This window comes from Pongo abelii, chromosome 10 (genome assembly GCF_028885655.2).
Source record: "Pongo abelii isolate AG06213 chromosome 10, NHGRI_mPonAbe1-v2.0_pri, whole genome shotgun sequence".
Taxonomy (NCBI): domain Eukaryota; kingdom Metazoa; phylum Chordata; class Mammalia; order Primates; family Hominidae; genus Pongo; species Pongo abelii.
This window is the reverse complement of record NC_071995.2, coordinates 94793545-94814509: the sequence shown is the minus strand read 5'-3', so window position 1 is coordinate 94814509 and position 20965 is coordinate 94793545. Positions and strand designations below refer to the sequence as shown.

Genomic DNA, 20965 nt, shown 5'->3' with positions numbered 1-20965 from the left:
ACCTCTACAAAGCAAGCCAGGCAAATTTTACCCACAAGGCAACAAGAAATTCTGATTATTCCATGAGATAGTATATTCAACTCTGTCTCTATTTCTTTTTTTTTTTTTTTTGGTTGCATAGTAAATATGACTCCATGTGAAAGAGGGTCATATAACTTGGTGTATTTATACTATCTATAAGTTGTTCTCTGTCCATCTGAAAATCCTACCCTTTTCCCATGATCGGTGAAAATGAGAAGTCTAGGAACTAGTGATATAGACACATCTTTTCACTAATCATACAAAATGGCTTGTATAATAATACCATATCACATTTAATTAATTTGGTTTAGGAGAGATTGTTTCATTTCATTCCAACCAATATTGAAATTCTAATTGTGAACTAGAAGGCCATGTAGACAAACACCATAGTTCGGAATCCTCTCAGGAGTGGGAGAGTAGGATACTGAGGAAACTATAACTGGTAATTTGCCTTGATATGGTATGTTACAGGATAAGCACGTTTGCAACCCTGTCCTTTGCCTTCCTATAACCCACTTTTAATATCAAGAAGAGAAGTCAGAAAGCTACTTCCATCTTGTTAATTAATTACCAAAATTGGTATGAAAATAATTTGTTGGACTTACTTCACCAAGTTGAGATGCTAGAGTAAAACTTGTAATTAAATGAAGTAATGTCAACATTGTTCCAGTTATATAACCTTTCACCATTATACTGAACTGAAATAGTATATGAGTCCTGCCTAATTAAATTTCTGACATTGTTTCTGTAACCTTATTCAGTAAAATAAAAGTATTGATTTTTTCTTTTGTGACATTTTTCTTTAATATTTTAATCAGATATACAGAGTTATATATAACAGCAATCTCAGCCTAAAAATAAATTCTTCCTTGTTTTGGCAAAATAAATTTGTAATTTTCCAGATATTTTTTAAAGTTGCTTCTTCAGATCATAATTTAGAGGCTTCAAGGTAATAGCAACTCTCTCACACTAGTGACACAGGAGATAAAGTTGTAAACTCTAGCCTTTATTTCTGGATTATCAATAGATTCCATATTAAATTAGCAAAGGAATGGCAAATGTTTTATATCACTTACAGCAAGCTTGTCCAACCCATGGCCCATGGGCCATATGTGGCCCAGGATGGCTTTGAATGCAGCCCAACACAAATTCGTAAACTTTCTTAAAACATGATGAGATTTTTTTGCGATTTTTTTTTTTTAAAGGTCACAGCTGTTGTTAGTGTTAGTGTATTTTATGTGTGGCTTAAGACAGTTCTTCTTCCATTGTAGCCCAGGGAAGCTAAAAGATTGGACACCCCTGACGTAAACAGCAATTAATAATATCCAAGGACAATGAAGTCTGTCTTACTCCAAAATCATCCATGTAACTTAAAACCTAAAAAGGGAGTACAGAACAGCACTGTAATTTTATTCCAAGGAAATTGTCTGTAAGTCGATTTGTCAGTAAATCTCAATGAGATTATGGACCAATAACTTTACAGTTTTTGATAAAAAATGGTATAGCAAATGAAAGTTGGAATCAGGTTAAAAGGTGACAAAAGCTCATAGCTGTTAGAAGTAAAATTGTGTATCTCAATGTCATTGGCCTATTATGGATTAATTTAATTGCAGCTGAGAAATAATTTTGGCATCATGATTCATGGACAGAAGGAAAACATCTTAAGTTTAGATTCACCCAGAATACTTTACCAGGTGTATTCAAACATAAAAGTAAGCATAGTCTCTGGTTGTGGAATTCTTGTTTAGTTCAACTATGTAAGGATTTGCTGACTTAGGGCCACATGCACTCAACAAATTCATAAAGTTAATGGTGGTGAAGCCTCATGAAGCTACGAATTAACCATCTCAGGCATCCCTTTGAATGGAGTCGTGGTGAGAATAGGGTCTGAGAGATCCATTAAAGCTTTTTCTTAACCCTTTGTTTTATTTTCCCTGTGAAGGACTAGCCCGAGCCAAGTCAGTTCCCACAAAGACCTACTCAAATGAAGTTGTCACACTATGGTACCGGCCACCTGATGTGCTTCTTGGTTCCTCGGAGTACTCAACACAGATTGACATGTGGTAAATATATACAGATGTCACTGACATTTATAATTTTGAAAGAATGTAACTGTTAATGCAGGATGTATTGATAAGTATATACTTTAAGGAGGTATTATTTTAAAGAGCCATAATGTAACAGTGATTAATGAGTTCTGGCATGGGAATTAGATTACCTAGGTTTAAATACCAGTTCTGCCGTTTAGAACTATGTGATAACTTTATTCAAATTACTGGCCTTTGCTTCAGTTTCCTCATTTAAGGAAATAGGAATAGTAACAATAACTACTTTGAAGTGTTGTAGGTGATGTTAAGATTAAATGAACACTCAGAAGAGTGCTTTATGAGACACTCAAGAGTATCTGATACATAGTAATTTAAAACAAAATTATCATTTTATCATTTAATATTCACCAAAACCTTTCTGCTTTAACTTGAACTAAAAGTAATAATTAAAATATCGTAGTCATCTTTCTCACACACCACTTCGATCCTGACACTCTTCTACTCAAACACCATTATTGCCACCCCCTTCATTACCTATAGAATGAGGTACAATGAATTCCTCAATCTGATACTTAAGGATTTCCATAAGATGTCTCTAAACTACCTTTTCCAGCTTATTTCAGACTGTTTCTCAACACAAATGTTCCCTTTTAGCAAAATGGCATACTCACTATATCTCAGGAATAATGTGGACTTTCCTACCTTTGCTCTTGGTGTTCATACCAGTCCACCCATCTGGAATGCCCATTCCGGTGCTCTAACTTGGGCTCATTCCTAGTAATGTTCAAAGCACAGCTTTTCATAAATCCTTTCCTGAATATACTCTAGCTTCTGTTGGCAGTTCCGTCCTCTGAACTGTGGTTGCATTTATATTCTGTGTTCTTCATGTGGTAATAAGTCATATACCGATTTCTGTTGCTGTCTTGAACAGTTATATAAAATGTCTCGTATAACTTTTTAAAATTAATTTTTAATATTGTAAAATACTCATAAAATTTATCATTTTAACCAATTTAAGTGTACAGTTGTGAGACATTAAGTATATTTATATTGTTATGCAACCATCACCACTATCTATCTACCTCCAGAATCTTTTTTCATCTTGCAAAACCAAAACTCTGTACCCATTTAACAGTTTCTTCCTATTCCCCTCCCCCACCATCAGTTTCTGGTAACCACTGTTCTATAATACTTTCTGTCTCCATGAATTTGACTGTTCTAAGTACCACTTATGAGTAGAATCATGCAGTGTGTGTCCTTTCGTGACTGGCTTATTTCATTTGGCATAATGTCTTTAAGGTTCATTCACATTGTAGTGTATGCCAGAATTTCCTTCCTTTTTAAGGCTAAAAATACTCCATTAAATATATATTCCACATTCTGTTACCCATTTATCCATTGATGGACATTTGGGTTACTTCCACCTTTTGACTATTGTAAATAATGCTGTTGTGCACACGGGTATACAAATACCTTTTCAGGACCCTGCTTTCAATTCTCTCTCTCTCCTTCTCTTTTTCTTTTTAAGAGACGTTGTCTCACCATGTTGTCCAGGCTGGTCTTAGACTCCTGGGCTCAAGCAATCCTCCTGCATTGGCCTGATTTCAGTTCTTTTAGATATATACCTAGGAGTAGAATTGCTGGATCATATAGTAATTCTACTTTTAATTTTTTGAAGAACCACCATACTATTTTCCATAGCAACTATATCATTTTACTTTCTATATAACAATATGTAAAATTAACTTTTATATATAGTTGCTAGATTACGAGCCCTTTAATGGAAGGATTATATCTTAAACTATGTGCGTACATACGGTTCCTAGATGACTGTTCTAGGAACCACCATTCTGTTGTCTGAACCACCATCCTTTTCTTTTCCTTCTCTTACACGCAGCACCTTGTACCAACATGTTCTACCTCTGCTTCCTGCATCAAAACGTCTTGAATCATTTGTTTCTCTCCATTTCTCCTGCCTAGCTTAGGTCACTGTCATCTCCTAGATTACCATAATATCTCTTCAGTTGTTTTTCCCCACTCCTGTCTTTGCTGTTCAATCCATGGTCTACACTATTGCTAATACAAGGATTCAGTGAGATAATTGGTGCACTTAAAAAACATTTCTAACACATAGTAAATCTTCAGTCACTGTTAGCTGTTGTTAGTGTTATTCTTCAAGGATTATGCAAAGGAGAGTTGGACATTTTAAGTGGGAAAAATGGATATAGCAATATAGAAATTGAGACAAATAGGGTAAATGCGAACAAATTAGTTAGATCTAAAATATCTCTTCAGGAGGTTTTCTGACAGGCTAGTGCAAAATTCTGCAGAGAGGCAATCTTAAGGAAAAGATTCTTGTGCTTCATAATATGTAAATGAATTGCTAAATTATTTTCATGATCTATTTTAAAGGGGTGTTGGTTGCATTTTCTTTGAAATGGCTTCTGGAAGACCTTTATTTCCAGGATCAACTGTGGAAGATGAACTGCACTTAATTTTCCGACTGCTAGGTAACAGAAGAAATCTTTTCCCAGTAATTTTGCACCCACAATTGACTAGCTGGATAAGACTGTATCTCTAACATACATATTTTAAAATTAGATACTGAGACTAACATAAACAGCTGTTACTTAGAATAATTAGAATGGACACTATGAAGATAGATCCTTCTAGGTAACTTCATCTGCTAAGTTTTATCTTTGCAATAAAGATTTTATGGAAAAACAGAATATAATTAGTATGGAAAATTGGATGTCAGCACATTATTAAGGAATATTGCTACCTTTTTTGGTATCAACTGGATAGAAAAAGGGCCAGGCATCCTTTTTACAGTATCATTGCAAAGTCCAAACAAAAAGTCCATGTACATTTATTTCTGTCATTTCAATTGCAGTTGAAATAGTTAAGTCATCTGGTAAATGTAAATTGTTCTCTAAGACACTTTGTTATATATATGTATATATAATTTTTATATATAAATTTTATATATATTTATAAATATTTAATTTTTTTTTTTTAATTCAGGAACTCCATCTCAGGAAACTTGGCCAGGTATTTCTTCAAATGAGGAGTTCAAGAACTACAACTTTCCAAAATATAAACCACAGCCTCTAATTAACCACGCACCCAGGTATTTTTTTTTCTTATGTGAAAGGGGGGAGAACACATGATTCTTTTCAATCTTTTGAAGGATTAGCCATAGTAAGGATTCAGGAAAAAATACATAATACACATAATCTTTACATATTTTAGGATCTTATTTAATTTTGAACTGTATATGTATTAGAATTCTAGAGTTTATGTAGTTAATTTTCCCAGAAAGAAGACATTGATTAATGCCTTATTCCGTACCACAAAGATTATGATGAAATTCCTGTTTTGCTTTCTACAGAATTATTCTGTATTTACTTAACAAAAACCTAAGAAAGGGTTATGTAAGTAAAATCTTGACTCTATAACACAAGGTAACCTATCAGTATTTTGACCAGTGTTAATGATGTAATTCATATTTGAAGAATATAAACTCTGTCCGATTCCTTAGCAAAATGTAACATCTAAATGTCAGCCATTCATTTAAGTTTCTTCTTAGACCTACCCCAAGATCAATCCAAGGCTCCCAATAAAATTTGAGTCAGAACATTTTTACTTGTGGAATGTATTATATTTTCAGGAGATAACATAGAATAACTCCTTTGACTGCATTTTCCATCTCCCTGCCCCCAACCCCCCCAAATTTTGAAAGTCACCAAGATACCAAATAAGGACATCATTTATTTTAACCCAAAGCCATTCACATTGCTCACAACATAACACACTTGTTCTGCTTCCTTTTATTTTCAAGCTAGGGAAGGAAGAGCAAAACAGTTATGACACCAAAAATATTTTTAAAGTATTTATGTGAGTTGGTACTCTTATTGTTACTATAGCAACTAATACCATTCTAACTAGATTTTCTTAGGAAGAATAATAATACGTGCTGGGCTTTTTTTGCATGTCTCTCCCAAGTAGCATAAATTCTATTTTTGTCCTTTAATTATTTTTTGGTAATGTTCAGTGTAGAAGGTTGAAGCTTTTCTTTGAAGCAGAGTCTCCATGACTGTAGTGCCTAGTCTGTGCCCAGGGAACTCTGGATATGTGCTAAAATGGCAAACTACATAGAATTTCTAGACTGCAGCATCCACAGGACCCACTTGAGAGCACTTGGAAGAAAATGTTACTTTATTCATAATTGTACTTCTACCAGTGAAAGGCAGTGTAAGATAGAACCTGTTATTTCTGATCAAGAGATTATTCCATTAAGATAATCCCAGGCTGGGTGCGGTGACTCACGCCTGTAATCCCAGCACTTTAGGGGGGCCAAGGCAGGCGGATCACCTGAGGTTGGGAGTTTGAGACCAGCCTGACCAACATGGAGAAACCCTGTCTCTACTAAAAATAAAAAAATTAGCCGGGCGTGGTGGTGCATGCCTGTAATCCTAGCTACTCAGGAGGCTGAGGCAGGAGAATCGCTTGAACCCAGGAGGCAGAGAGGTTGCAGTGAGCCGGGATCGCGCCTTTGCATTCCAGCCTAGGCAACAAGAGCGAAACTCCATCTCAAAAAAAAAAAAGATAATCCCTAACCCTACTACCCCTAGTTATACTAATTTCATCTTTATTATGTCATTAGTTTTATATCCCTTATTGATGAAGTTTTTTTTGGTTTTTTTTGGTTTTTTTTTTGAGACAGAGTCTCCCTCTTTCACCCAGGCCGGGCTGCAGTGGCGCTATCTCGGGTCACTGCAAGTCCCGCCTCCTGGGTTCAGGCCATTCTCCTGCCTCAGCCTCCCCAGTAGCTGGGACTACAGGCACTGGCGCCCGCCCCCGCGCCCGGCTAATTTTTTGTAGTTTTAGTAGAGACGGGTTTTCACCATGTTAGCCAGGATGGTCTTGATCTCCTGACCTCGTGATCTGCCCGCCTCGGCCTCCCAAAGTGCTGGGATTACAGGCGTGAGCCACTGCGTCCGGCCACCATTGATGAAGTTTTATGAAGTTATTGTAGCATATTTAAATTGAACTCAATACCTTCTAGTACCCGGTGCTAAGCAGACAACTCTGTAAAAATTTGTTGAATAGCTCATTTCTGTGTTTGTCTTGAACAACAGTGATACATTTTGTGGTCACTTGTCTCTGTTTTCACCTATATAATAGGAAAATGATGCTCTTATATACTTGCGTTTAGTGAAAGACTGTGAAAAGTGATATATTTAAGCTTTCTTAATACTGAAGTTACTTTGTTTTGAGACAGCATGGTGATTTTTTAAATTCTTTAATTTGTTCTTGGATATTGAAAATTCAAATTGAAGCCAAGTTATTTATGGCTTATCCTTAAACAAATAGCAAGGCCAGTCTTTTAAGACTAAAACAGGTTTGAGTCTATTTGAAGGCAACAAGAGTGACTATTTTAGGGCATTTAAATTTAGCAGATTAAAACACTTAGAAAATAGTTTTATCTGAAAAGTTTTATCAGCTAAGAGAGAATAAATTTTACTTGTTCTTTGTTGTTTCTAGGTTAGACTCTGAAGGAATTGAGTTGATAACAAAATTTCTTCAGGTAAGTCAGATCTTATAGTAATTGTTAAATAGGTTGTTAAGCCTCAGCTTCTTCGTGTGTAGAATGGGGTCAGTAGTACTTCCTCAGTATTGTTAATGACAAATAAAATTATTTGTCATGCTTAAGGCACATGTTTAAGTTAAAAAAAAAAAAAAAACATGGTTTCTCCTAATGTGTCTGGGTCTCTTGTCACCTACAACAGTCTGAGGTAGTTGGTTACTGGCATTGATCAGCTGTGTCAAGGCCACATTCTCTGCAATTGATGCTCTCTATGCTCTCTTATATGTTCTCTTTTCCTTATACTTACAGCCTTTGGAGGATGCTCTGCCTCCAAATGCCATTCATATTTCCCTCCAAAGCAGGAATAAGGGGGGACGAAAAGGGTAGTACCAGCCACATTAGTCCTCTTGAAACTTGGAAGCAAAAGCTTTACAGAAACCCCTACAAGGTTTCTTTCCAAGTCTTACTGGCCAGAACATTAATTGTAGGAAAGACTGGGAATTGGGGAGCAGGATTGTCATAATTAGCCTAAATTTAAAACAGTTACGATTCATGATTCATCTATCAGAGTTGATGGACACCTTGAACAAACCTAGGTTGTATCATCAAAGAAAAAAGGGAAATGAGTATTGGATAGGTAATTAAGAATGGCTGCCATAAAAATACTGGGTATACGTCCACCAGTCCTTTGGTGTTCATGAAGAGAAGTAACTACACAGGTCAAATATTTTAATTTTTCTTTGCTTCAGAAAATACAAGCAATGTAAATTCTTGTTTAAGATCCAGCCTTATCTTAGAAATGTGGAACTGAGATGTTATTACACAATCTCAACAGCGACTCAAATTAGAGTATAACTGGAGTATTCCAAATTGTTGATTGAAAAATAGTCATCATATTAAATAATCAAGATTTTTTTTAAAGTAGCTCTAAATGCTAATTTGCCCATCTCCTACTTTTTGCAGTAATTAGAGAAAAAGCTAATGAAGCAGTTCTTTGCTTTTTCACAGTATGAATCTAAGAAAAGGGTTTCAGCTGAAGAGGCCATGAAACATGTGTACTTTCGAAGTCTGGGACCAAGAATACATGCTTTACCAGAAAGTAAGAGAAATCCTAAAGTGTTTTCCCCGCTTTATTTGTCCAAGGTTAGGGACTGGGGTGATTGGGGAGATGGCTATTGATTTTTAAGCCTAAGATTCTAGTCTTTTCTATAGTTAGATTAGAATTTCTTGAAGGGAGGTGTGTGTCTTATTTCCCTATGATTTAGTTATTTCTTGTAACACTGAGCACATTGTCACTCCTCTGTAGGAAACCAATAGTACCTAGGCAAGGATCATTAATCTTATTGGACTTTAGTTGAAACATGCCATCTGATGACAGGCATTGTCCCTAGGCCCAATCTAGCTTTGATTTAGCGTTGTTAAAAGTGAATTTCAAACAAAAACTAATGAAGCATAACCGAAACATAAATTGTTTTCTTGTGAAAATACATTTTTTCTTAAGATACAAAGATGATTTTCCTTTATTGTGGTCACACTGACTTTACTGTCCCCATGACAGCAGTGAGCATATTGTCAAAGTCACTGTAATAGCAGATTTCCCATGCCTGAGTAACGTTGATTTTACTCGTAACATTCTATTTTTAGATTACCACAGTATTTTACTTTAAAATAGAGTAAGGTGAGTGGGGAATTAGAAGAATGTTTGGGAACTAAGCTGCCAAAAGCTTTCATTAATTTCCTATTCTCATTTATTAGACAATATTGATTCATCAAAGCTTGTGTAGCAGTCAGTGACAAAGCTAATTGGAATAAAAAATCCTTAATACTTTTCACTTCAACTTTACTGGATATATTTAAATGAAAGAGTACCTCTCTGACAGAGATTGGAAATGAAAGAGATAAATGACGAGTTTTGTTTTAAAGATATTTGTATTTCACTGGGCACGGTGGCTCATGCCTGTAATCCCAGCATTTTGGGAGGCCGAGGTGGGCGGATCACGAGGTCAGGAGTTCGAGACCAGGCTGACCAACATGGGGAAACCCTGTCTCTACTAAAAATACAAAAATTAGCCGGGTGTGGTGGCGCGTGCCTGTAATCCCAGCTACTCAGGAGACTGAGGCAGGAGAACTGCTTGAACCTGGGAGGCAGAGGTTGCAGTGAGCCGAGATCATGCCACTGCACTCTAGCCTGGGTGAGAGAGTGAGACTCCGTCTCAAAAAGAAAAACGTATTTGTGTTTCATTATTAATACCAAGTTTTACTTTGAGGTAGGCAGTTATGGTTATACAAACCTTTCCCTTGTTTTTCGCTAAAATTCCGAAGATAGCTTGAGAGCCTCATGCCTTCATGTCATTGTAAGGAGACAGAGAAAGGACAGAGAGAATTAACACCTAGTATAATAATATATTTTGACTGGATCTCCCAACCCCAGAAAGTCCTGGAGCAGACAGTGTATATTCTCCTCAGAGAAACACTTGCTCACAGCCTGCTCTGACACAGAGTTGGGAGAAGAAAGGTTCTAAAGGTGGATTGCTTCATTCATTTAGTTTTCTCCTCAACACACTGGGACGAAAAGGAAAAATTTCAGCAGGGCTATCACCTTGTAAAATGGTTTCATATTGAATCAGTATATGCTTTATAAACATTTGTTGATAGTTGGGTTGTGTTTGTTTTAATGTTAGACCTTCACCTAGTAATTTTTGTCTATGCATTTTAGGTGTATCAATATTCAGTTTGAAAGAGATTCAGTTGCAAAAGGACCCGGGTTTTCGAAATTCTTCTTATCCAGAGACAGGTGTGTTTGTCATAAACCATTTCACGTGTCGATCATGAATTTTTGCGTGGAACCAAGCTTTTGGTTTATAAATTGATCAGTAAAATTATTGATGTAAAAACCAATGTACAGTGCATTCCACAACTGTTTATGTTTAGCATTGCACGTACTCACTTTTCTGTATGATGTGGGCAGCTCAGTAAATCTTCAGAGAAAAATCTGACTCAGTCAAGTCAGGGATCCTGAAAGCTGCAGATGGCACAAAGACCTTTTACAAGTGACCTGGCTTGATCACTGCACACGCCATCCCTGGTACCTGAGGCAGAAGACACATCTTGTGCTTCCCTAGTCATCAGGTTCATCACTTCGAAGCATAGAAGCTGTAGACTGACCCCATCAACAGAAGGGTCATTTAAGACAGTGCTGATCACTCTTGCCATGGAATATTAGCTTTTGATGGTGGGAACATTAGCTTCCTAGTCACCAAATAACTGTATGTGGGATAAAACTGAACCTTGAACTGCCTCATAAAATGACTTTATATTTTAGGACATGGGAAGAACAGAAGACAGAGCATGCTCTTTTAAGTCTGATAACATGGTTTCAAGCCCAGCCCCAGCCCCCAGCCTTTCTTACCAATCAAGGACTCAGAACTGAAGGCAATTATTTCTTTTGGTGGACTTGGAATCTCCGTTTGCCTACACTGTCCTCTTCACAGTGGAGTCTTTTTATTTCAGACCTACAGATTGTTTTTATATTTGTTGTCACAGTGTGACAATTTTTTGTACAGTCGGTTTTAAGGTCTTCTCTGCCATTAGAGCCAGTAGGTTACAGCTATTGATGTAACTGTAGCTGCAATTTTTGTGCAGGACTGAGAAACACAGTGCATTATTTATTGCGGAATCATTGCTGCTAAATAACTACTGTCTGTTTATTTAACACAACAATTGAATGCCTGAAGAAGTTGCAGTGGCTTTATTATATGTGAATGCATCTGTTTCTCCTCACGAATTGTTTTACTGCTGCATTTTTTGTTTTTAAAATTAAACTGCAGTGTTTCCTGGAATGTAAATTTAGCTTTGCTTAATAGTAAAATAAGTGAGCCATCTTGAACACTTTTAAGTTTATACTATATAATTTCTTAATGAACATTGGCAAATAGAGTAGCTAAGAGATTGACAAGCACATTATGTTTAGATAAGCATGTGATGCAGAAGTTGATTCAAGCAAGTGAATCCCTGACATTTTGAGGATGTCACATTAGACACCAACAAATTAAAGCTCCAAAATTATTTATTTTTTACCTGTTCCTCACTTTAGGAACGTCTACTGCATATTACTGGATATTTGTATACTAATACACTTACCTATTTTACATTGTGTTTTAAATTTAGTTAAAACTTAACCGTAGAAGTCCGTTCAAACGCGAAAGGTCTTGCTTTGTTTGTTTTAAATACATTTATTGTATTAGAAAGGATGATACTTCATTGGGGAACAGTTTCTTTCATTTGGGGGCTATGTGTTTCAATAACATTCACTTGGAATCAGCTAAAAGCTGTAATATGTCTTTGAAATGAGCCATGATAAATTACAAACAAGAGAAATGAGAACTTACAGGATTGCTTGAAATTATTGTGGGTATTATCTGTTTACCAGAGATACTAAATATTAGTTTTAATTATGCATCTCTTTGAACATCATAAACACACTTTGGTGTTGGTAACAGTATTTTAAGCATTTGTGTTCACTTTTAAGGACTATTTGTTTAGTGCATCTTACAAACTATAAATCTTAATTGGTATATTTTGAAATGGTCGTGTAAATTTTTGCCTTATATGTCATGAAAATAGTCATAACTTAATTTCTTTTCCTGAAATTCACTGTAAAACATTCAGGGGTCCTACCATTTCTGTTCAGGAAATCTTGTAGTTTATTGTTATTTAACAGTATTAAGTGGATTTTTGTATATTTCATTTTAACTTTATTTGTGAATAGTGATTGTGGCATGTTTGGGGTGTTATTTTAATATTTCATGATACTGAAATTTTAATTTTTAAAAAAAAAATTTCTGGAAGAAACAGATTCATGTGTAATGGTGAATATTGGACCACTACTGCTTTTCACATTTGTAAATTGGTTTTATGTTAAACCTTGTAGCCTAACAAACTGCTGTTCTTTCTAACTGACAGACATGTATTAATATTGTACTTTGAAGGTTATAAATATGTGGAAATTCCTTCATTTTGTTTTGAAATTTATAATAACAAAATCTCCATGTTGTTAAAATGTGGTTTTATTGAGTCACAGTTCTTTCTTGGGGATGAAGGCTGTGCCGAGTGGGGTCCTTTTCATTTATGGGTCATTCTTAAGATAATGAAGTCTCACTGTGCTAGAGGTGTTATTGTTTTCTGTTTGTGCCAATCATTTGCTTAGTAATTTCTGCTGGGTTTTTTTTATAGCACTCTCAGTTATAAAGTATCAAATTTGTCACTTCATAGAATGTATATTTGATTTGTTGCAAATTTGACATACAGTTTTTTCATAGGCTTAATTCTTGCCTATAAAAGGTGAAAATATATATCCATTTGTTACATAAAGTGTTTCTTCCTAGGAATTCCTAGGGATATTTCTTCATTTTATTAAGGAATTTGGCAAGCAAACAAGTGTTTGTTTTTTTGTTTTATTTTTGATACTCGAGCACCATTCAGATCCTGAAAACATTGCAGTGAAGGGAATTGAAACTCCGAAACTTGGAACTTTGAATACCTGTGATTCCTCTTAAACTGATAAGGTTCTTAAAGGTAAGAGAAGATGCCTTTTATGTTTTCTTTCCAAGTGGTACTGTGAACACACATTGGATGTGTCATTCTGGGTGTGTAGAGTGGCTGCATTCTGTCTGAGGCTTTATCAACTTTCATTTGAAAGGCTATTTGTTAACATGTTGTAATCTATCTTTTGGACTTGGGACAATTTATGTAGGTTGTTTTTATCTTTTAAAAATTGTGTTGATATATATATAATCTTAAAATCCGGCATTGTAATTATTTGTATGTGTACAGTTCAGTGGCATAATTATAGCCACAAAGTTGTATAACAGTTACCACTATCTACTTCTAAAATTTTTCGTTACTCCAAACAGAAACTCTGAACCATTTTACCCTTCCCCGCCAGCCCCTGGTAACTGCTAATCTACTTTCTGTCTCTCTGAATTTGCCCATTCTAGGTATTTCAAATAAGTGGAGTCATACCATATTTGTCGTTTTGGGTCTGGCTTATTTCATTCAGCATGATGTTCACAGTTCATCCATGTTTAGCATGTATCAGAACTTCATTTCTTATCATGACTGAATGATATTCTATTATGATTATACACATTTTGTTTATCGATTTATCTGTTGATGGACACTAGGATATCCCATCTTTTGGCTTTTGTGAATAATGCTGTGTGAACATTGGGGTATAAGCATCTGTTTGAGTCCTTGTTTTTAATTATTTGGGGAATATATACACCTAGGAGTGGAATTGCTGGGTCATATAATTCTGTGTTTGACTGTTTGAGGAACTGCCAAAATGTTTTCCACAGTGGCTGTACTATTTGATATTTGCAGTAGTAATGCATGAGAGTTCCAGTTTCTCCTCATCCTTGCTAATTCTCTTTTTCCTCTTTTTTATTACATTCATTCTAATAGGTTGAAGTAGTATTTCATTGTAGTTTTTATTTGCATTTACCTAGTGCTTAGTGATGTGGAACATCTTTTCATACTTTTTTGGCCATTTGTTTGTTTGCTTTGGATAAACCTTTATCGAAAGGTTTATTCAAGTACTTTGTCCATTTTAAAAATAGGGTTGCTTGTCTTTTTGTCATTGAGTTTAAGAGTTCTTCATGTGTTTTGGCTATTACACCTTTATGAGGTATTTGATTTGTAATTATTTTCTCCTGTTCTTTGCGTTCTCTTTCACTTTCTTTGGTGTCCTTTTGTTGCACAAAAATTTTATTTTATTTTATTTTTATTTATTTATTTTTTTGAGACAGAGCCTTGCTCTGTTGCCCACACTGGAGTGCAGTGGTGCAGTCTCGGCTCACTGCTACCTCTGCCTCCTGGGTTCAAGCGATTCTCCTGCCTCAGCCTCCCAAGTAGCTGGGATTATAGGCATGTGCCACCATGCCCGGCTAATTTTTACATTTTTAGTAGAGACGGGGTTTCACCATGTTGGCCAGGCTGGTCTCGAACTCCTGACCTTGTGATCTGCCCATTTCAGCCTCCCAAAGTGCTGGGATTACAGGTGTGAGCCACCACACACAGCCAAAAGTTTTTAATTTAACAACATCCATTTTATCTCTTGTTTGTTGCCTGTGCTTTTGGTGATTTAAGAAAGTATTGTCACGTTTCAAAGGTCATAAATATTTGCTCTTATATTTTCCTTTAAGAGTTTATTATATTGTTAGCTGTCAGATTTAGAGCCTTGATCCATTTAAATTTTTATATGTGATATAAAGTAAGGGTCTGACTTTATTTTGCATGTGAATATCAATTTCTTTTCCAGCACCATTTGTTGAAAAGACTGTCCTTTCCCCATTAAATGGTCTTGGTGCCCTTCTCAGAAATCAGTTGACCATAGATGGGAGGTTTATTTCTGGGCTGTCAGGTCTGTTCCATTAGTCTATATGTCTGTCCATAAGGGTTTGTAGCACAACGTTTTGATTAATGTCTTTAGAACGTTTTAAATCAGAAAATGTGAGTCTTCCAACTTTGTTCTTTTTCAAGATTGTTGTAGCTATTCAGAGTCTCTTGAAATTCCATATGAATTTTAAGATGGGATTTTCTATTTCTGCAACAACAACAAAACACCATTGGGATTATGATAGGGATTGTATTGAATTAGAATCTATAGATCACTTTGGGTAGTATTATAATTTTAATAATATTAAATCTTCCAGTCCATGAACACAAGATGTCTTTCCATTTAGTTAGGTCATCTATAATTTCAGCAACATTTTGTAGTTTTCAGCATACAAGTCTTTTGCCTTCTTAAATTTATTCCTAAGCATCTTATTCTTATTGATGTTATTGTAGATGGAGTTGTTTTCTTAATTTCTTTTTAGACTTTTTCATTGCTAGTGTATAGAAATACAAGTAATTTTTGTATGGTCCTTTTGTATTCTGCAGCTTTGCTAAATTTGATTATTAGCACTAACAGGCTTTCTGTAGAGTCTTTAGGGTTTTCTACACATAAGATCTTGTTACCTGCAAGGAACGATAGTTTTACTTCCTCCTTTATAATTTGGATGCTGTTTATTTCTTTCTCTTGCCTAATTGCTCTGTCTAGGACTTCCAGTACTATGTTGAAGTGATGAAGGAACATGTCCTTGTCTTGTTTTGATCTTAGGGGCAAAGCTTTCAGTCTTTCACCATTGAGTATGCTATTAGCTGTGTCTTTCTATGTATGGTCTTTAACGTGTTAAAGAAGTTCCCTTCTATTCCTAGTTTATGGAGTATTTTTATCTTGAGACTATTGGGTTTTCTTCAAATGCTTTTTCTCCATCAATTAAGATGATCATATTGTTTTCTATATTCTGTTGATGTATATTACATTGATTTTCATATGTTAAACCACTCTTGCATTCCTTGGATAAATCCCACTTGGTTATGGTATGTAATTCTAATAGGCTGCTGAATTTAGTTTGCTAATATTTTTTGCGTATTTTTGCCTATATTCATAAGGTATTTGGCCTGTAGTTACTTTTCTTATAGAGTTTTTGTCTCGATTTGGTATCAGGGTAATGCTGGCTTAATAGAATGAGTCAAGAAGTGTTCTCTCCTCTTCAGTTTTTTGGAATAGTTTGAGGATTGGTGTTAATTCTTCCTTAAATGTTAGGTAGCATTCAGCAGTGAGGTGACCTGGTCCTGGCTTTTCTTTGTTCGGAGGTTTTGATTAATGATACAGTCTCCTTGTTTATTAATTTTATTCAGAGTTTTTATTTCTTGTCAGTTTTGGTAGTTTGTGTGTTTCTAGGAATCTGTCCATTTAATCTGTTATAACCAGTTTGCTGACATAAACTTTTTCATAGTGGTCTCTTATAATCCTTTTTATTTCTGTTATTGATTTCTAGTTTCATTCCATTGTGGTGAGAGAAGATAGTTTGTATGATTTCAGTTTTTAAAAATGTATTAAGAGTTGTTTTGTGGCCTAACATATGGTCTATTCTGGAGAATGCTTCGTGTATGCTTGAGAAAGTATGTCTCATTCTATGAAAAATGTTGTTGGATAGAGTGTTTGGTATGTGTCTGTTGGGTCTAATTGGTTCGTAGTGTTCAGTTCCTCTCTCTCTTTACTGATCTGACTCTTGTACATTATTGAAGTGGGAGTATTGACATCTCCAGCTGTTCTTGCAGGATTGTCGTATTTCTCCTTCCAGTTCTGTGAGTGCATGCTTGATATATTTGGGGGCCCTGTTACTGGGTGCATATGTGTTTATAATTGTTACCTATCTTCCTGATGGATTGAACCTCTTAGCAATACATAATGTCCTTTGTCTCCTGTAACTTTTTTTTGATACTTTAGTCTATTTTATCTGACAAAAATATGGCCACCCCATATCTCTTTTGGTTACTATTTGTATGGAATATTTTTTCCATTCTTTTATTTTCAGCCTCTTCAAAGTAAAAATACAGTGTCTGTGTTTTTAAAGTGAGTCTCTTGTAGATAGTATATTGACGGATCATTTTTTAAATCCATCCTGCCCATCTCTGTCCATTAATTGGAGACTTTACAACATTTACATTTAAAATAATAACTGATAAGGAAGGACTTCTGCCATTTAGCTGTTTTCTGTATGTCTTATGTGCTTTTTGTTCTTCAGTTTCTCCATACTGCCTTGTATTTGATTTTTTTTTGGTAATGTACCATTTTTATTTTCTTCTTTCTTTGCCTATATATTTTTAGTTATTTTCAGTTCCTATCATTTTAAAATATTTACCACCAAATGTAATCCCTTTTAATTTATTATTTATAATGTCAGTGGTTTTATTTTTTAAATATTCTAATCTAGATTCTTACATTGATTCTTTTTGATTGACAAGTTCATTCATATCAGAATTTTAAGTGTTCACACAAGCCCTCAAGCAAGGCTGCTGAAGAATTTGCATACTTTTCTATGTTCCAAACTTGAAATTTCCAAAGTTTTTAATGCATTACTTTAGACCCAAGAGAAAGGTACAACATTTTTCCCTCTTGCTCAGTGTAAAGCTGAAACTATTTAAAAAAAAATTTTTTTTTTTTTTGAGATGGAGTTGTGCTCTGTCACCCAGGCTGTCACCCAGGCTAGAGTACAGTGGTGCAATCTCAGCTCATTGCAACCTCCGCCTCCCAGGTTCACGCAATTCTCCTGCCTCAGCTTCCTGAGTAACTGGGATTATAGGTACATGCCACCATACCCGGCTGATTTTTCTCTTTTTAGTAGAGTCGAGGTTTCACTATGTTGGCTGGGCTGGTCTTGAACTCCTGATCTCAGGTGATCCACCTGCCTCAGCCTCCCAAAGTGCTGGGATTACAGACGTGAGCCACCATGCCTGGCCTGAAACTATTTTCTAATCTTAAATTCAGATTCTGGGCTTAGTCAGATAGGCAGGAGTTTCCCTGAGCTGTCATCATTCCCAACTGAAGTTATTACAATAATCAGTTTCTCCATCACTGACCCAGAAAACCACTGAAGTTACCTATTTTCTGTTAGACTCAAACAGAAAGAAAGTGACCAAGCCACTGATTATAAAGCTACTTTGATTAGAAGAGAATATAAAATTTCAACCTGTGATGATGGGGAGGATTTTTCATTGGTGGGTTCCCCCTAAGAGAAGTGGGAAAATTCTACTAATTTGAAAACCCATTTTTGAAAGATTACCATTTCAAAGACTGTAAACTAAACCTCTGTTGAGTAGAGTGGGTGTGGGGGCTAGATATGCAGGTGTGCATCTGTGAGAAGGGGACAGGGAGAGAAAGACTGAGGCTGGAATAGGAATCCTGATGGCTGCTCTTGCTACTTTCTCCCACCTTAACTCTGCTGCAGTAGTGATGCAGAGATACCTGGGCTGGATCATAAAGATGTGAAGATGTAGCTGCTGACCCTCTGGATAATATGCAGCACCTTTCAGAGGGTAAGGGAAACAGCATCTGCCATCAGTCTCGTATGTTTACCGAAGGATGGCTCCACCGGGCTCTGATTGACCTATGGAATTTTAGTGAATAGACTTGGGACTTAACGCAAGACTCCCTTGGGACTCTTTTGAGTCTTTCCTAGAACAGTGCTAGTTTAAACAGTGCCACTCTCCAGCCATTTCTCCAGCTATATTGACAATAGTTCCACATTCTAGCAGTCAAAATAGTCTTAAGGATCATCTTTATCTTGTTATTTTCTTCCTCATTTATGTATACAGCTGAGGTTGTCAAGTGATGAATGGGTGACGTGGTACTGTTACAGGCTGTGTAGCTCATCTCTGGATGATGATGATGGACTGTTATTCCAGAAACACTGAAAAAGTTTATTTTTGAGGGCCCCATCCTGCCATCTTGCTCTTCCACAGCATCGTAGCTAATCACTGTGTCATTACTCCTCAGGGATCTAGAAGTGTTCCTCCTTCCTCCCTTTTCAATTTCGACTCTATTGCTACTGGTATCTACATTACTGTCTCATATGATGATGAACTATAGGCTTTGTTCTCTGTGAGGGTAAATCCAGCCATATTGATCTTTTGAGTTCCTCACACTTCACCTCATTGTGAAACATCCCCTTTCCTCTGCTTGTTCATCTATGCCTCTTCTCTTTGTTACTCTTACTCATTCATTCTCAATGTAATTTTTTCTTCCAGAAAGCCTTCTCTGCCCCACCTACCCTACCACAGACTGGGTTATGTGCTCTGCTGCTTAACTGCCTTCCTTCCCAATACCATCCTTATACTTCACTCTGCAACAACACTTAATCACACGTCATTTCCTCTCACTAATCCACAAGCTCCATGAAGGAAAGGATTGCATTTTGCTCACTTCTTTATCCTAGTACCTGATACATTTTAGGGGAACAGTAGTATTTGCTGATCAAATTAAGGCACACATGCATGATGAAATTCTGAGTAATTCTAAAAAATCTTTTGTCAGTTACGTAATATCAACTTGGATTCGTCCCCTCTCTGAGTCAACCAAAGACAAATGTAGCTGTCAAAAATTGGTGATAGAAACTTTCTTCCTAGCTGGCTAAAACGTGTCTTTAAAATCTTAAGAACTAACCTATAGTCAAGCTGTTCTCAACACACACACACACAGATATGCAGGTACACACGCACCACTGGGGAGTGGGTCTAGGAATAAAGTCAATACTAGAGAAATCTAGGTAGGGCCAGCTTCTTGATGACAGAAAATCTGCTTGCTCTCCCAGGAAACACTGATATAGCAAACATGTCTGAAAGGTTTATATGCACCAGGTACTGTTCTATGTGAAGATGTAAATTGCTAATTTACATTTGTTGGAAGTCCTATAGATGAGGATCATGGCCTCTCAATCAAAATGTTCAGTTTGAAATCTGGCCAGTTCTGTGACCTTGAGCCAGTTCCTTAATCACTCTAGGCTTCAATTTCCTTATCTGTAAAATGGTATATAATAGTACTTCTCTCATAGGTTTATTAGGAAGATTAAATAATCCATGTAACATGCTTAGAACAGTGCCTGGCATGACAGCAACCTTACAAATGGTTGCTATCATTAACTGAAATTATGCCATCCAGCAATGAAATAAAAACATGTTTTAGAGATCTGACACACCTGGGAGAGGGTAACTAAACATAGTGTATTCTTCAGTGCCAATCCTTTAGGCAGGGTCATATAATCCCAGGTAACATGAAGGGGCGGCACAGACCCCGTGGGTATTTAAGCATAAAAGGGCATTTTACAAACTGATTTGGTTGAATTTTTTTTTTTTTTTTTTTTTTTTTGAGTTGTAGTTTCGCTCGTCACCCAGGCTGGAGTGCAGTGGCACGATCTCGGCTCACTGCAACCTCCGCCTCCCAGATTCAAGCGATTCTCCTACCTCAACCTCCAGAGTAGCTAGGATTACAGGCGCTTGCCATCACGCCCAACTAATTTTTGCATTTTTAGTAGAGACAGGGTTTCACCATGTTGGCCAGGCTGGTCTTGAACTCCTGACCTCAGGTGATCCACTTGCCTGGGCCTCCCAAAGTGCTGGGATTACAGGCGTGAGTCACCACACCCAGCCGGTTAAATTCTTATGTATAAACAGAACCAAGCAAATCTATTAATGAGAACAGGGATCAGGTTTCCATCCCCTAGTTCTAAAATGGCACCTGGAACATAGTCGATTTTTAAATGTTTCTTCAGTAAGCAAATGATTCCCTACCGCCACCTGTGTTATACTATATACAGCTATGAGTTATCTGTGGCCTTTTGGCACACTAGTGATACTGAATGTGTTGTTTAGGGACTGCATTAATCTGCTCTTTCTCCCTGCATCCCCTCCCCTCCCCTCA

General features: G+C 36.3%; 1 protein-coding gene across 4 annotated transcripts in view; it reads left to right on the top strand.

Annotated features, from left to right (window-relative positions):
* Positions 1 to 12718, top strand: part of CDK17 (cyclin dependent kinase 17) — a 115826-nt gene extending 103108 nt beyond the window's left edge. For all 4 annotated transcript variants that reach the window (XM_002823615.6, XM_063712224.1, XM_063712223.1 and 1 more), the window contains 7 exons: positions 1964 to 2084; positions 4482 to 4579; positions 5094 to 5199; positions 7617 to 7659; positions 8668 to 8758; positions 10376 to 10453; positions 10982 to 12718. In XM_002823615.6, the coding sequence (XP_002823661.1) occupies positions 1964 to 2084; positions 4482 to 4579; positions 5094 to 5199; positions 7617 to 7659; positions 8668 to 8758; positions 10376 to 10453; positions 10982 to 11019 (575 nt within the window). In that variant the 3' untranslated portion in view covers positions 11020 to 12718. The remainder of the gene's footprint in view (positions 1 to 1963; positions 2085 to 4481; positions 4580 to 5093; positions 5200 to 7616; positions 7660 to 8667; positions 8759 to 10375; positions 10454 to 10981) is intronic.
* Positions 12719 to 20965: the final 8247 nt, after the last annotated feature.